The 17,500-nt window shown below is 40.1% G+C and overlaps 1 protein-coding gene across 7 annotated transcripts in view; it reads left to right on the top strand.

Moving 5' to 3' along the window:
* The window catches only part of LOC144965582 (protein white-like), a 66,374-nt gene that overhangs the window by 28,908 nt on the left and 19,966 nt on the right, over positions 1-17,500 (top strand). For all 7 annotated transcript variants that reach the window (XM_078901080.1, XM_078901079.1, XM_078901082.1 and 4 more), the window contains 5 exons: positions 902-1,093; positions 6,268-6,344; positions 6,910-6,981; positions 8,862-8,964; positions 10,347-10,457. In XM_078901080.1, the coding sequence (XP_078757206.1) occupies positions 902-1,093; positions 6,268-6,344; positions 6,910-6,981; positions 8,862-8,964; positions 10,347-10,457 (555 nt within the window). The remainder of the gene's footprint in view (positions 1-901; positions 1,094-6,267; positions 6,345-6,909; positions 6,982-8,861; positions 8,965-10,346; positions 10,458-17,500) is intronic.

Genomic DNA, 17,500 nt, shown 5'->3' with positions numbered 1-17,500 from the left:
AACCTGGGTAGAACGAGTTTTCTGGTCAACATTTTTTTAAAAGTACGACGTTATTGGTAAAAATATAATTTCTCTGACTAAATTGAAATGATAAATAGGTCAAAGTTTCCCTAGGTATCTGAGACCAAGTACCTTAGCCACATTATCGCTGGCTTGCTTGATGTCGAGTTGTAGGCATTTGTGATATGAGAAGTCCTTCAGAACCACAAGGACCATGTGGAGCAGGGGTTATCTCGGTGTCTGTTGTGATACACAGTCAACAACCATTTTGGTACCCTTTTGACATGGAACATCGCTAAATATTTTCTTCCGGATTTAACTTAAACCCAACTACCCAAATCAATACTGGATAGATGAAGGAGCCAGAATTAGAACCAAAGTCTACCCAAATTTGAACCAGATTTATTTGGATACGATTCTTGCGCTCTCAACTGACACTGGCCTTCGTATTGATATGAGAGTCCCGCCCAGGCATCGCAATATTTTGTTCAAGTGTAACATAAGTATCTAGCATGTAACACCGTCCTGTTTATCAAAAAGAAATGTTATTGCTTCTTATAGGTTGCATATAACGTCTTATATGTTCAGAGTTGTTGGCTTTGGACTCTTTGTAAAGAGAAAAATACGTGTGTTGTGGGCTATTTAAAGCTCACGTTATTTTAAATTTCCATTTGCAAGATTATTTGCTCCAAGTTTTCTTCACAACATGGTTGATTCCTGTTAATATTGAGTGTTTGTTTGTATATTATTTTTAGGATTGTTCAGGCGTCGGCGACAAAAAGTGGATCACGTATTGACCAACTTCACTATTTTTTATTTTTCAAATTAGGCGTAGTAAAATGTATTTTAAATATGGGCTTAGGGAGAGTGATAATAAAGAAATTACATTTTTATTTTACAGATGGGGTTGACGGACTGTGCTGATGTTCGAATTGGAATCCCTAGCGGTACCAGAAAAGGAATTTCTGGTGGTGAGAGAAAACGATTATCATTCGCTTCGGAGGTATTGACGAATCCTGCAATATTCTTTTGTGATGAACCGACTTCTAGTCTCGACACATTTATGGCCCAAAGTGTTGTTCATGTCCTCAGAGTAAGTTTATATTTCAGAAAAGTGTGGAGCGGACCATTGTACCATTGATGATGAGAAATGTAGGGTATGCTGGAGTGCCAGATGAAAATAGAGAATAATAATATCGCGGCGTCAGAGACAAACTTGGGATCTAACTGACTGGCTGATAGAGAGAAAGAAAGAAAGAGAGAGAGAGAGAGAGAGAGAGAGAGAGAGAGAGAGAGAGAGAGAGAGAGAGAGAGAGAGAGAGAGAGAGAGAGAGAGAGAGAGAGAGAGAAAATACATTATAAATCAATTCTGTATCTGGTTATAATTTCACACCAAGCCCTTATCACTAAGAGAATTGTCACAACGTCACTACTCTGGTCTCAATTGAAGACCAGGTATCTTTTTGAGTTGGAAGGATTATCTAGATAATTGCATATCATATTATTGTGATACCGGCGGATCAACAGTGCGCTGTCTTAGATTGTCTTGTCTTAACCCTCTTCCGCACTAGGACAGGACTGTCCTGGGACAGTCCTGTCCCGAATCTGTAACATATAGAATTTAGAGAAATCTTCCGCACCTATTGGGACGGGACAAAACAGTCCCGTTGTGTCCCAAGCCGTTGTGAAATACTACAAAATCAACGGGACAGGACTGTCCCAGTCCCGTGTTCATATCGTTTGTGATAGTAGAAAAATATAGCAGACTTCCGCACTAGGACAAAAAAGTCCCAGACTTGGCGGCGCCGTGTCAAAATTGAAATGCCTGTTTTTATTTTCTGCATACCTACTACTACTACTACTACTACTACTACTACTACTACTACTACTACTACTACTACTACTACTACTACTACTACTACTACTACTACTACTACTACTACTACTACTACTATTTCTACTGTTACTTCTGCTGCGGCTAATGCCACTAATATATTAATACCTACATCACTTATATTTTGTATTTATTTCCAATTCCATTGTATTTATTTTCCAACAACAGTCCACACTTTATTTTAGTTCACTTTCTATACTGCATTACACAGTTCCTTCCCGCCTCCCCTCTTTTGACATAATTAAGTATGCACCTTTTATAAATTTCTATTGCTCTGTTTTAATTCGCGCTTCCTCACAAAGTAGCATATAATTTCCTGCCCATCAATGTTTTTGTTTATGCATCTTAACAACGCCACTACCACATTATCTCATTCGTCTGTCGTTTTTAATTCATCATGTGTTGTTGATGAAGGGGAAATCCGAAACGTCCATTTTATCTGTTTTCGTATATTAAACTGAAGCTTACATTCAATTTCACAGTTATAATTTATTTATTTATTTCAATTCTGAATATAAAAAAGCAAGAACAATTCAAAAAATAATTCTATGTGATGAAACCACGTACAGAAGGCATAGCAACATAAACATTTTCGGCAATTATAAAACGTATGTTTATAAAAATATAATTTAAGAAGTGTCACACTTTGTGACACAGCAGTACAGTGTCTAAAACCGGTCGCACATCTATTCGGTAATTTGGATCAATTATCTTTATCGTTATTTATTTCGGGAATTCTCAATGAAAATATTTTTAAGTAAGTCCTTCTGAGCCACTTGGACTCATTGTAAAACAAATTAAGTCCTTTAGAGCCTTGTAGCCAATGGTGCAGGAGTTATTCCGTTTTCAATAGCGTGAAGCGGACAATTAACGTATTTGTTTGAAAACCTTTGAACAGGACGCTAGTCTGTAGTCTACCGCAGATTACTATCCCAGCTTGACAGGTACCCTTTTACACCTGAATGGAGTGAGTGATTGGAGTAAATTTTCTTGCTCTAGAAAGTACAAATTGGCTTCGGTCGGAATCGAACACATAACCTCTCAGTCCAGAGTACAACGCGCTAACCATGGGCCATCTTGCCTCCTAAGCTTATAAATCCGGAACTTATCCATGTCTCTGTGGCGTTGAGCAGACAGATAACAGTTTAAACTTTTAAAAAATAAAATTCCCTTTTTCATCCCATAGGGGAAATTTTTCTCGAGGGTCTATTCCAAGTGAAGACTGGAATAACCCAGGCGTAAGCTGCAATGCAGCGCCGAAAATATAGCTAGGACGAGGTATAACCCAGGCGTCAGCTGCAGTGCAGCGCCGCAAATTGAGCTAGGCGAGGTGACTTACTCAACTGATGCCTTTCGGGTACGAAGCATGCTGACTTTCTATTATCCTCTTGAATGATGCTAGTCCGTCAAAGATTACTTTCATCAGCGAACTGGTACTCATTTGCACCTGGGTAAAATGAGGTGATTCCAAGAAAGTCATTTTAAGATAAGATCGGAGATCACCATAGAGTCTACGGAATTGACCCTTGAGCAATCTTTGGGTCATTAAAGGATGCATCCAATATTGTTTTCTCTTTCAATTTGTCTTTTTTTTTCCACGTAGTAAAGCACATTTATATGCAACCTCTATTTCATCCATTACTACTACTACTACTACTACTACTACTACTACTACTACTACTACTACTACTACTACTACTACTACTACTATTACTACTACTACTAGTAGTAGTAGTAGTAGTAGTAGTAGTAGTAGTAGTAGTAGTAGTAGTTGTTGTTGTTGTTGTTGTTGTTGTTGTAGATGTAGTAGTCGTAATAGTAGTAGTAATAGTAGTAGTATGTAGTAGTAGTAGTAGTAGTAGTAGTAGTAGTAGTAGTAGTAATAGTAGTAGTAATAGTAGTAGTAGTAGTAGTAGTAGTAGTAGTAGTAGTAGTATTAGTAGTAGTAGTGGTAGTAGTAGTAGTAGTAGTAGTAGTAGTAGTAGTAGTAGTAGTAGTAGTAGTAGTAGTAGTAGTAGTAGCAGTAGCAATAATATTACTCTTGCTATAAGAATATTTCATGATTATATAAATCTTATGTAAACAAATCCCATTGTACAGTGTAAAAAATCATTATCGTCATGTCGTATCTTATGTTGATTCATAAAATGTGAATTATTAGAGTTGCAATTGCCTACAAATAAACTTTTGAATCTTGTAAAAAAAATAATAATGCATTCGCGCAGGTGTGTCCTGGGACAGTCCTGTCCTAGTGCGGAACCCCTTTTGAATAGAAGTTTTCTCCAGTGGGACAGGACAAATTTGTCCCGGGACAGTTTTGTCCTAGTGCGGAAGGAGTCTTATAATAAAGTTAGGCGTTGTTAATGATCGCGAGTTGTGTGCGTAAGGGTAAGACAGGCTAACACATTACTTCACATTACTCGGGTTGAATGAGCATTCCTAAGAGTAATGATACAGGAAGGACGTCTAACAAGCAACTTGTAATGTACGAAATGAAGTTTGGGTTCTTAAGGCGTCCTGGAGGAATAAAAAGGAGAAGTATGGAGGGCATTAGGGCGTGCTGGATCTGTTGAACGCGCTACAAATGTGTTCATTAAATATATATATATATATATATATATATATATATATATATATATATATATATATATATATATATATATCTGTTTTATACATAGTGATTGGTCTCATATATATAGGTAACCCACCGAGCAGTTACGCAATGTTTTAATATTTATGAATGTATGACAAATACCTTTCAGTATGACTTTCAGAATGATAATTTCCACGTATGTGTGAGGAACTGAACTTAACGTAAAGATTGCTTTAAAACACAGAAAAAATACACTTTGAATTTCATTTTGCCTTTTGAATAAGTGAATACTTACTTAAGCATTCTTAAGTATTCACATTTCAAATATAAAGAAAATGTAAGTTCGTTATCAATGCTGAATTGCAAGATAGTTGTCTCGGGTTAAGAATGTTTCCATTCAAGGACATGTTCACAAAAGTTAAGGTTGTTAGATTTGTGAATGGGTGCATATGTACTATTTGCAAAATATAGCAATCAGGGAATGCACTAGAATGTATTGTGCTTAAATACGACTCATCTGATACAGATAGACCAAAATAATACCCTTTACATTACCTGAATGAAGTTACAATTAGGGAGATATCTTACACCAGTACTGGCTTTCTAATCTGTCACTCCGATATTCTCAAGATTGAAATGAAGCTACTCTAATGTCTTCGGATAGCAAGTTCCAGGGTTTGAGTCCCGTTCTGTGCGGCGCATAGTTTTGTCCTTGGAAAAGGCTATTTACTCACATTCTCTCATCGCACTCAGGTGTAAAATGAGTACCTGGCCGTTAACAGCGTTGTGGAAAAAAATGTAATATCACCTAACAGGCATAGTGTCTTGTCCTATATATTAAGTGTTGCTGTTAGCTAGGAACCCCTTGTAAAGCGCTTTGTGACCTGCAGTTCCAGAGCTCAAATCTTGCTGAGGGCGACGCAAAGAGTCTTTTGAAAAGACTCTTTATTCACACGATCTTATAAATAAATAAAATTCAAATAATCATTTATATAGCGCAATATCAACTAAACGTGCTCAAGCGCTTTACAAAGGGTCCCAAGCCAACAGCAACACTTGACATGTAGTAAGAGACATGACTCCTGTTAAGGGATATTACAGTTTTTTTAGCACTTTCAGTGGGTATCGTGCTCTATAAATGCTTGTTTTTGTATTTTCGTCCTCGACTTTAGCGTTCAATATTTTTTGTTACGATGTGGTGAAGAATTCTCCTGCTTTCTGAAGGACGACATTTGAAACGCCTACTCTTGTGCAAAAGATAAACATTTCTTGCTTTGTCTCGCACCTTTCATACACACTTGTTCAGTTTTTTATCTTACACCGGTGCCTGCTCCTTAATTTCTTAATTTGAAGGTAAATTAGCTATTAAATGACGAAAGCTATAGTTAAACGATTCCCTTAGGTACAGTTATAATGCCTGAAATGTTTTGTTCAGCTGTCAAATGTTAAAAGCGTCTATATTTTTTTTTTCTGATAATGCCATTCACACACTAATGTTATTTCAGATCAAGATTTTTCTTTAAATCGCGTAAAACCTCAACATGGCATGATAAAGAATACGTAAATATGGAATTGAAAACGCTGCCCAATTTATTCCTTGCCGCACTGTAGATATTTTATATCCACGGTAATTTCTAGACACATAGATATTCAAGATATTTGTTAATCTGGTTATACAACCACGGCCTCCAATAAACAGTGATCAAACTCATTTGAAAAATGAAAAAAATCCTTAATTTAATTAACAGCACAACCACGAATCCCCTCATTTTTCCTACAGAAAATGGCTTATCAAGGTAGAACAGTTCTTTGCACCATCCACCAACCGTCTTCAGAACTCTTCACAATGTTTAATAAGTGAGTTCATATACATAGATATATAGATAGATAGATAGATAGGTAGATAGATAGATAGATAGATAGAGAGAGAGAGAGAGAGAGAGAGAGAGAGAGAGAGAGAGAGAGAGAGAGAGAGAGAGAGAGAGAGAGAGAGAGAGAGAGAGAGAGAAATTTTAGGCGTAGTATCAAAGCTAATGTTTTTAGTTTTTGCATGTTAATGTTAGTTGAATAAGACTATGTATGTACATGCTCATTTTTAATACATTTTTTCCAATTTTCAAAATAGCAAAAATGTCTGGGATTGAATGAGTTACTGTCACAAGTGTTTAAAATCATATCATTCTATTCTATTCGAGGTCCTCATAAATTGTAACTTTTTAATCATTTTCCTATGTTCAAATACTTATAGTACATACATTGTAAATATTATGAACCTCCGATAGAATTGTAATATAAAAATATATTAAAATATAGAAATTGATAAGCTCAAGCGGACTTTGCATTCAATCATCCATGCATCAAAATGATATATATTTAGATATATTAATAGATTATTATTGTATTTGCTGTTTAACTCTTTCAGAATTCTCCTGCTTTCTGAAGGACGAGTCGCATTCATGGGTTCAACCGATGACGCCATCAACTTTTTTAACAAGTAATTAGATTTGCTCTTAAAAAAGACAATATACGTTCATTCAAATAGAAAACTTTAGCCTATTCTATCACAAAGCCCTTTCCATTTCCAACGGACCAACGGATATTACAGACCCAGTTACTAAATCACTGCTGAGTAGATTTTTTCTGACTCCCCCCCCCCCCCCCCCAACCGCTATTCACCAATCAGTGATTTGATAGCTGGGTCTGTTTGCGATAATTAGCGTCATATCCATTGGGTAACGAGAATTTGCCATTGCCCGTTTCACACTATACATACCTTGATGGACTCGGGGCAATGGGGTTAATGGTTCTGAAGGAGTACATTGAATCAAACGCGGTGAGAACTATTCACCCCTATGAATAGCCAGAAAAATAAATAAATAAAAAAAACAACAACAAAAGAGTGTGAGTCTACCGCATTTCATCTGTGTGTAGCATTTTCATAGAATTCGCTGTGCTCACTGTCTCTGCAATATACCCATAGTACCTCATATAAAGTTCCATTCCTTTTTGAATATTAGATCGGTTAGCTTCAAAATGCGTATCCATCATCCCCCCCCCCCCCCCCCCCCACCTCGTAATCTACGTGGAATTATATTGTTTAAATTTCACCCAACTAGATACCGCATTTTAGGTGCCAAATTCAGAGGGCGTGCACCAACTTCACTTCGAACATTTATTCAAGATCTCAAAAAATATCAAATATTATATTTAGAAACAATAACTGAAGAACTGATTCCAACAACACAAGGAAACATCCAATTGCCTCAGTACCTTAACATACACGATGACCTTCAAAAGCTAAGAACACTTGCACTGGACAGAGACTTACGGATAAATTACTAACTGGATACTAAGAATAGACTGAGACACTCGAAGTAACACACGCACACACACGCATGCACACACACACACACACACACACACACACACATTGTTCACGGCAAGCGTCCATAGATATAGCATATTAATTAATTTTAGGCTTCCTTATTTTAACACCACTGTCCACATTCCCAGTTTATGTCTTTAGGTAAGACACGCTTCCGCTCGCTATTTACAGGACAAGTATGAATTAAGGCCAATTTATAAGATTGTATAATAAGAAGACGTGACAAAAGCTTGTTACGTGTTATGTGTGACATAGGACAAAGTTATTTCAAGTAAACGTACTTCAAATGAACTGATTGATTTACAAAATCCGCTCGATATGCGCTTTCAGTGGGTATAATACCAAATTTCAATACCTTTCTCGATACCCTCGTTTCTCTGTCCACGATCACACTACATAACAATCTACTTTCTCTGCCATAATGCTTGTGAACATCTGATGAATCTGGCATTATGTCGGGATGGACCAGACAGTCCAAGTGATCAGAATTACAAACTTTACATTTTCTTTTCAGTTTAAAAAAGTAAACTCACTCTAAACAAACACACATTGCTTTATTTAGTATAGTAAAACTATACAATTTCGACTTTAAGCCAATTCTCAGCACTTAAATTTACTTTGAAAATTATTTTTTTAATGACTTGTCTAGATAATCCTCTATAATCTTGTACCAGACTCTCAGGTAATGGAGTTTTTGTCAAGACGTTAATGAGGAAAACTGATAAAAACAAATCAGTCGATATATTTGAAGAAGAATATTATAATATTTGTATCCAGTCTTTCTGTAGTTTTGAATGGTTTTGACAAGATACGCCCAGCAAATCATATTGTTGGCTCCCCCTCCTTGTTCTGTCCCTCATCCTCCACCCATTCCTCCTCCTCCTCTTCCTTCTCTTCCTCCTCCTCTTCCCCCTCCTCCACCACCACTGCCACTATTAATAGTGCCATCACTTCCTCCTCTTATGGTGATTTGTCCTTGTTTCTTAAAGGCTAGGTTATCCCTGCCCTGTGAACTTTAACCCTGCAGACCATTACATCATGACACTGGCAGTGGTCCCAGAAAAGGAGGAGGAAAGTAGAAGAAAAATCAAGGTAATATCAACATTTCTGAATTCACATTTAGACAATTGCTCACGTCATGACCTTTAGCTCTTTTCTCTTTTTTTTTATTGTCTAGAATATCCTGGATGCTGTGTTGAGAATTTTATGAATTACCCCCAATTTTAACACACACACACACACACACACACACACACACACACACACGCATACATATATAATAATAATAATAATAATAATAATAATAATAATAATAATAATAATAATAATAATAATAATAATAATAATAATAACAATAATAATAATAATAATAATAATAATAATAATAATAATAATAATAATAATAATAATAATAATAATAATAATAATAATAATAATAATAATAATAATAATAATAATAATAATAATAATAATAATAATAATAACAGTTAATCATGTTATTATACAAATATGGTACAAAGAGTCCTCGACGTATTGATAGCAACAATGGAGCAAATTATTACAATATTTACCACGATATTGAAGTCTACATGAATGCTTTAGGTCCTAATGGCCATCATCGGGACCAATATCGTGGTAAATATTACACACACACACACACACATAAACACACACACATAAACAAACAAACACACACACACACACACACACATATATATATATATATATATATATATATATATATATATATATATAAGGGCGAAGTGGCAGAGTGGTTAAGGCATTGCACTGTGACCCGGAAGGTTCCGAGTTAGAGCCCCGCTTCAGGCACATTCGTTTTTTTTTCCTTGGGTAAGATTATTAGCCCCCAATTTGCTCACTTTTGACAACATGGGTGATTCCTGTTGACATCAGACATCTTGTTTGATTAATTATCTATATTACTTCGTGGAATGCCTAGGCGACGATATCGTATGATATATTTAAATGTATACATGTTTAAATATGTCTAAATATATTTATTGTCCGGCTATGCGGTCTAGTGGTATGGCACTCGCTTTTGGATCGGAAGGTCCTGGGTTCGAGACTCGTTCGGCGCATAGCTGAGCCCTTGGCAAAGGCTCTTTACTTACATTCTCACACCGTACTCAGGTGTAAAATGAGAACGTTAACAGCATTGTCTCTGTCGGAAAAATAGTAATATAGCCTAATAGGCATAATTTCTCGTTCTGCATGTTCCGTGTTGCTGTTGGTCAGGGAACCTTTGTAAAGCGCTGTTAGCACATTTAGTGGATATTACGCTATATAAAAGCTCACATTAAAAAAAAAATGATGCCACTTGTCTTTTGCTTTATTCTAATTACGTTAAATGTTTGAAAATAAAGCGCCACAAATTGTTGTAGCAAACTTGATGTCACTATACGTTACTAATATTCAGTGAAAAGGGTAAAATAATAATTGGTTCATCTCGACAGAGTATCTGTGACACATTCCAAGAAAGTCATCATGCTCGATACATTTCATCAAAGACAACCCGACTGATTTCAGAGGCAAGAAACGTCCTGACAGAAAAACATCTTGATCTGGTAAAAGTCATGCTTCATAATTTCTATTCTTTAAAAAATAAAAAATAGGGTCGGGGGTTAACATTCTTCCGTACAGCCCATGTTAAATGTTTGCCAATGAGCACAGGTTTACAGCCAAATTTAAAAATCATAAAACTATTTTTTACAAACTGATATACCAAAAACGTGCAAACCTTTTAAAAAAAAAAAAAGAAACTTAAAGGTAGTTCTATCATCCGTGGACTCAAATGGCATTTGGAAAAAATTGCTGGGGCATAATAATCAATCCTTAATTTGACATTGGCATTGGGAATCGCCATCTGGCCCCCCCCCCCCCCCTCCCTCGTGGATCTTTACCTTGCAGCTGGTGAGGGGGCTTGAGCCACACGGGAGGGCAAATGTGTAAATCCCGGTTGACCGTCACGAGACCATCCCGGGTATCGAGCCAACGAGCCACATGAGCTGCTCGCACCGGTGTGTGACTAAATTTGATCCAACCCGGTGCCCGAATAGCAGCCGCTATCCCGGGCGCCACACTACTATCTTCATGAAGGTTCCAAATAAGTTCAGTCAATGGCGAAGCGGTCTGCCGCCTAGCCAAATAATACCGCGTTCGTGTCGCCAGGGTCGTCGGCACGTTCGAGAAAAAAGCAAGCGTCCCTCTCATCAATCGATTCGCGGCCTGCCGATCGGAAAATGCGACGGCGGGGATAGCGACCTGACGCATATATTGTCCCTGAACGTCGAGAGCCAGAGTATGGCAAAAAATTGAGCTTTTATCAAAGCTATTGGCCGCCCATAGCGTAGACATCCTCCTGTTACAGGAGACCCACCTTTACTCAGGCGCGCAATCTTCCCGATTCCAGATCCCAGGCTATACGGTGGTCCAACGCGAGGACACTTTGAGGCTCAAAGAGCCATCGAAGGTAAGGGTCATTGAGAGCGTAACGGACAGCAATGGGGTGAACCGAATTTCCGTGGAATTAGGTGGACTGTGTTTGCATAATGTCTACATACCACCTAGAGCGACTTGGACTACACCACTGGTACCGGTGGTCAGCCATCCTTCCATCTGTCTGGGAGACTTTAATAGCCACCATCACGAATGGGGCCACCGAGACTGCAACGAGGCAGGAAGACAACTCCGCTCATGGATGGACTGTAATGATCTACACCTAGTGTACGATCCTACAGCCAAGGGTACCTTCCGGGGTACCCGCCATAAGCAGGAGTATACTCCAGACCTCACCATCGTTACGAAAGGCGCGAACCGCTGCAGGTGAAGCGAACAGTCCTCGGGGACTTTCCGCATAGCCAGCACAGGCCGGTTCTTGTCACAGCTGGGGTGACAATACCGAGGGTGCAGTCTCTCCCACTTTGCAGATGGAACTTCAGGAAGACTGACTGGGAGGAATTCAGTTCCTATATCGAGCAGGTTTGCCCTGCCATTCCTCCCAAGTCCAAGAATATAACCAGATTTAGCTGGCTACTGGTTAAGAGCGCTCAACTTTCTATTCCACGGGGCAAACGGAAATTCTACACCCGTTGCTGGACAGCAGAGTCGGAAGAGCTGTACCGAGAGTACCAGCAGACCCAGTCCCAGGACGTAGCCGATAGACTACTTCAGTCTCTGGCAGAGGGAAGGAAGCAACGGTGGCAGGAGACCGTGGAAAGTGTCGACTTTACACACTCCAGCCGCCACGCTTGGCGTCTGATAAAGAAATTGGACCCAGATCGGAATTACGCGAAGGCTGCACCGGAGTGTGAGGCAGACACAATTGCCAAGAACATTAAGAACCGTAGCAAACGGGTCCCTAATCAGGCTTTTGAGCGCGGTGTCCGCAAGGCGTACCGTACGATTTTTGACTCATTACCTGCGGAGGAGTCGGACTGGACGGCCCCGTTTAGTCCCCGAGAAGTGGATGCAGCCATTAGCGATGTGAAGAACGGCAAAGCAGCAGGAATAGATGGTGTATATTCCGATATGGTGACTCATCTGGGCCCCAGGGCACGGGCCTGGCTGGCAGAGGCAATGTCCGACGAAGATAGTTGCCATCCTGAAGCCAGGGAAACCGGCGAAGGAGGCCGACAGTTACAGACCCATATCGCTGCTGAGCTGTCTTTACAAATTGTTGGAGCGTGTTCTATTAAACCGATGGGGGCCGGTCCTAGACGCTGCCCTGCCACCCGATCAGGCGGGCTTCAGGGAAGGGAGGTGCACCACGGAGCAGGTCATTGCCCTTACAGAGCATATTTAGCACGGGTTCGAGAGAAAACAGCAAACAGGTGCTGTCTTTATAGACCTATCAGCGGCGTACGATACGGTCTGGCGCGAAGGGCTGATACTCAAACATGCAAAAATCATAAGGTGCAAAAAGACCTTGAAGTTGTTCTCTTCAATCTTAGGGGAAAGGCAATTCCACGTCGCGCTGGGAGACACCACGAGCAAAGTAAGGTAATTGAAGAATGGGGTCCCTCAGGGGTCGGTACTTGCGCCAATGTTGTTTAACGTTTACATTAGCGATATGCCGAACACTTCCTCCCTGAGGCTGGGATACGCGGACGACTGGGCACTCGTTACTCAGAGTAAAGTGTGGACCCGTCTCGAAAGCGTACTCAGCGAGGACGTCACCAGACTCAAATCCTACTTCGACAAGTGGTACCTGATGATGAACACTTCAAAAACCGTGGCCACTGCATTTCACCTATGCAGTGCTTGGCACACACCCGCAAACTGAATGTCCTAGTCGGGGACCAGCCACTCCCATATGAGCTGCATCCAAAATATTTAGGGGTGACGTTGGATCGCAGCCTTACCTATCGGGTGCATCTCGAAGGGGTTGCCCGGAAGATAGAGAAGCGGAATAGTCTTCTGAGGAAGCTGGCGGGATCGACTTGGGGCGCTAGCCAAGCGCTCCTGAGAACGTCCGCCTTGGCACTATGCTATTCCTCCGCGGAGTATTGCGCTCCAGTGTGGGGTAGAAGCAGAAACGTTGAGAAGGTGGATGTAAACCTTCACAAGTCGATGCACATAGTGTCAGGAACGCTAGCAACAACTCCTAGAGAATGGGGCCCGATAATGGCAGCGATCCAGCCCCCCGATGTCCGGAGGGAGACGATTACGGGAAACTGGCTGAGTAAGATCAAAGAGAGAGGGAATGGGGATACCCCTCTCATGCGCATAATGGACGGTGCCCCCGTTTCGAGCCGAAATAAGTCCCGGCAACCCTTGTACGCAGAATCCCTGACTACGGACAGAGCTGCACATACGAGATGGAAGTCGGTTTGGACGAATTCAATCCCTCGTGGGAGCGGGGACCTACACCCCTCTAAGCTTGGTTGAAGTTGCCAGGCTTTGATACCAGTAAGAGGAGACATTGGGTGGCTGCGAATCGGCTTCGGTCGAGGAGCTGCCTAACGGCAAGTGCGTTACATCGGTGGGGTCTTACTACCTGTCCAATATGTCCACGCTGTGGGCAAGAACCCGAGACGGCAGAGCATCTAGTCGAAAGGTGTGTTGTGACGATGCTACCCGGCGGGTTCGCGACGGTGCACGAATGCGGACCGGACTTTGCTGATTGGGTCGATCGTCATAACATAGTAGTGTGAACCATAAGAGGCTGCTGCCATCTGGCCGCCCTGTTGCCAGATTCATTTGTATGCGCCTACATATTTTATTGCCTCACCCATCAGGATCGTTGATCTAAGGCTCAATAGATTTGTCTCGATCCCTGTTAATGTCCACAACACAGTAGAATAATAATTAAAATAAATGAGTGCATGTTTGTAATAGTCTTTATTTCTCCGCAAATACTGCGGTTTCTCAATAAGTGAAACGGCACTAGCTACATACAGAGTACCATCCCTTTTGTAAAAAAAAAAGTTTGCAAGCCTTGAACTATAAAAAGTACGGTGATTTAGCATTTAAAACTAATTTTTTTTTACCAATATATATATGCAACCTCCTCGTGGTGTCGAACGGTAACAGGTCAAGCTGGCCAACTGCAGAGGGCGACAAGAATAGGCAATGGCAAACCATTCTTGTAACTTTGCCGAGTTAACTGCATGAATAAGTCCAAAAAGTTAAACGGTGACAGCGTAAAGGGGAGCACGTTTTCACGGAAGACTGCTGCCTCGCTCGGTTGGGAGCGTGATGTTCGTCAGGTCACACCGAACCGTCAGCCAGTTACTAGGCGAAATAAATTTAACAAATGTGACAAAACCAAAATTGGGACATGGAATGTCAGGACCTGTGCCCAAAAAGGAAAACTAAACAACATTCTAAAAGAAATGAAACGGCTCAAAATAAATATTCTTGGCCTGGCAGAGATGAGATGGAAAGAGCAGGGAACCATGTCAAAACAAGAAAACAACACGACATATAAGATCATATGGAGTGGTGGAACCTCTTTCCAAAAAGGAGTAGGGATGATCTTAGACCCCTCTAAGCCAAATTTTACAAAGGGCACGTAGCAATCTCAGACAGAGTTTTGCTGGTTAAGCTAAGAGGACCGGTAGTTGACACCAATATTATTCAAGTTTATGCTCCAACAGAAGAGGCGACAGATGCAGATATGACAGAGTTTTACCATTCACTAGACAAAGCAAAACGAATGTGTAAATCACAAGAAGTCCTTATGGTAATGGGGGGCCTAAATGCTAAGATTGGCAGAGGCAGAGATGGTGACATAATCGGACCACATGGACCCGGAGATAGAAATGAACGAGGAAACATCTGGGCAGATTGGTGTAGAACAAATAAATTAATGATTTCAAACACCTGGTTTCAACAACACCCAAGAAGAACCTGGACATGGCAATCACCAGGGGACAGAGCAAGGAACCAGATAGACTTTATAGCAGTATCATCAAGATTCAGAAATGGCATATTAAATTGCAAAACCTACCCAGGCGCCGATGTAGACAGTGACCATGTCCCAGTTGTTTGTACAGTAAGGATAAAGTTTAAAGCTATTCAGAGAACAGCTGGTAGAATAAAGAGGGATTACAGGTTATGCAAAGACAATGGCATACAAACAAAAATGAGAGAAGAATTTGAAAATGCACTCATGATACAAAGCCAAAGTGAATCTGATAACGAAAAATGTGAAAAAACAATTTGATATATTCCAAAAGTGTGTCAAAGCAACTGCAGAAAAGCATTTACCAATAGCTCAAATAAACAGCAAAAAGGAATGGATGACAAATGAAATTCTAAACCTATTTGAAGAAAGACGAAAATGCAACAGAGGGTCTGCAGAATACCAAACATTGAACAACCACATTAAATCCAAATGCATCGAGGCACACGAGAACTATCTAGACTGGAAATGCTGCGTAATCGAAAGAGAATACAAACCCAACCCCCAACAAGCTCACCAAAGAATAAAAGAACTATCAGGGAAAAAGAAAAGCAAAGCAGCAGGAAGTTGTATCCAAAACAAACATGGGGAACTGCTATTTGAAGAACAACATATAGAAAGCCGATGGGTAGAATACATAGGCGAACTGTACAATGATCCAAATAGAAATGAACCACCACTGAAATTCAAAGAACCATTAAGCGGACCAAAAATCACCAAAAGTGAAATTGAACATGCCATGGAACGAATGAGGGATGGTAAAGCAACAGGCCCTGATGAAATATCTGTAGAGGTATTAAAAAGCCTAGGAGATCTAGCAATTGATGAACTTCACATATTATTCAACAATATATACAACACTGGGAAAATTCCAGAAGATCTCTGTAACTCTATAAGTTTAATAAGCCACATCAACAAAATACTGTTGCGTATAATTATCAACAGGCTAAGGAATAAGATTAACCCCGAAATCGCAGAAGAACAATATGAATTCCAACCTGACAGAGGGACAAGGAACGCAATATACCTCCTCCGTGTTTTAAGTGAAAGAGCTATACAGGTTCAGACCCCACTATATACCTCTGTTTTGTCGACTACAAAAAAGCTTTTGATAGAGTACGCCACGAAGAAATACTAAAACAACTGCACTCCATTGGCGCTGATGAGAAAGACCTCAGACTCATGCAAACATTATACTACACCCAGCAGGCATCTATCAAAATCGGAAACTCTACAGGAAATTCCATTCCTATTAAGAAAGGAGTCCGTCAAGGGTGTGTTGCCTCACCAGATCTGTTTAATATATACCAAGAAACAATCATGAGGGGCATAACTAATATGGAGGGAATAAAAGTAGGAGGTCACAACATAAATAATATAAGATACGCAGACGATACGGTACTCATTGCAACATCAGAAATCCACCTTCAAAAGATTGTTGACAAAGTGGTAGTAGATAGTGAAGCCAAGGGAATGGAAGTGAATATCACCAAAACGGAATGCATGGTAATACAGAAAAACCCCGAAAACAACAACACCTGCAATATAACGATTCACGGCGAGCAACTTACCAACGTAGAAAGTTTTAAATATCTAGGTTCAATAGTGACAACAGATGGAAGATGTAACCGAGACATACGAGCAAGAATAACTCAAGCCAAACAGGCCTTCATGGACCTCGGAAACATTTTGAAAAACAAACAGATGTCGTTCGGGATTAGATTCCGAGTCTTGACGTGCTACGTGTGGCCAATCTTGTTATACGGATGCGAAAGCTGGACTACAAATGCAGAAACACAAAAGAACATTGAAGCTTTTGAAATGTGGTGTTTGAGAAGGATGCAGAGAATATCGTATACTGCACACAAAACGAACGAAGAAGTGCTAAAACAAACATACCAACAAAGGAAACTAATGCCCTTAATAGCGGTTCGACAACTATCCTTTTTCGGACACATAGTAAGGAAAGATAAGAATGAATACCTGGCAAGTTGTGGAAAAATACCTGGTAAACGCGCCCGGGGGAGACAAAGAAAAACACTCATAGACCAACTGAAGGGCTTCACCAACCTAACAATCCAAGAGCTGTTTGAAAAAGCAAGAGACAGGGAGGAATGGAGAGAGATAATTCATGCAGTATCCGAAGCCTGGACCAGGCATGGAACCTAGAAGAAGAAGAAATATATATATATATATATATAA

Source organism: Berghia stephanieae, chromosome 2 (assembly GCF_034508935.2).
Source record: "Berghia stephanieae isolate SIO BIC M18660-M18661 chromosome 2, UCSD_Bste_1.3, whole genome shotgun sequence".
Lineage (NCBI taxonomy): Eukaryota > Metazoa > Mollusca > Gastropoda > Nudibranchia > Aeolidiidae > Berghia > Berghia stephanieae.
Note: the sequence above shows the minus strand (reverse complement) of the source record. Positions and strands in the feature narration are given on the sequence as shown.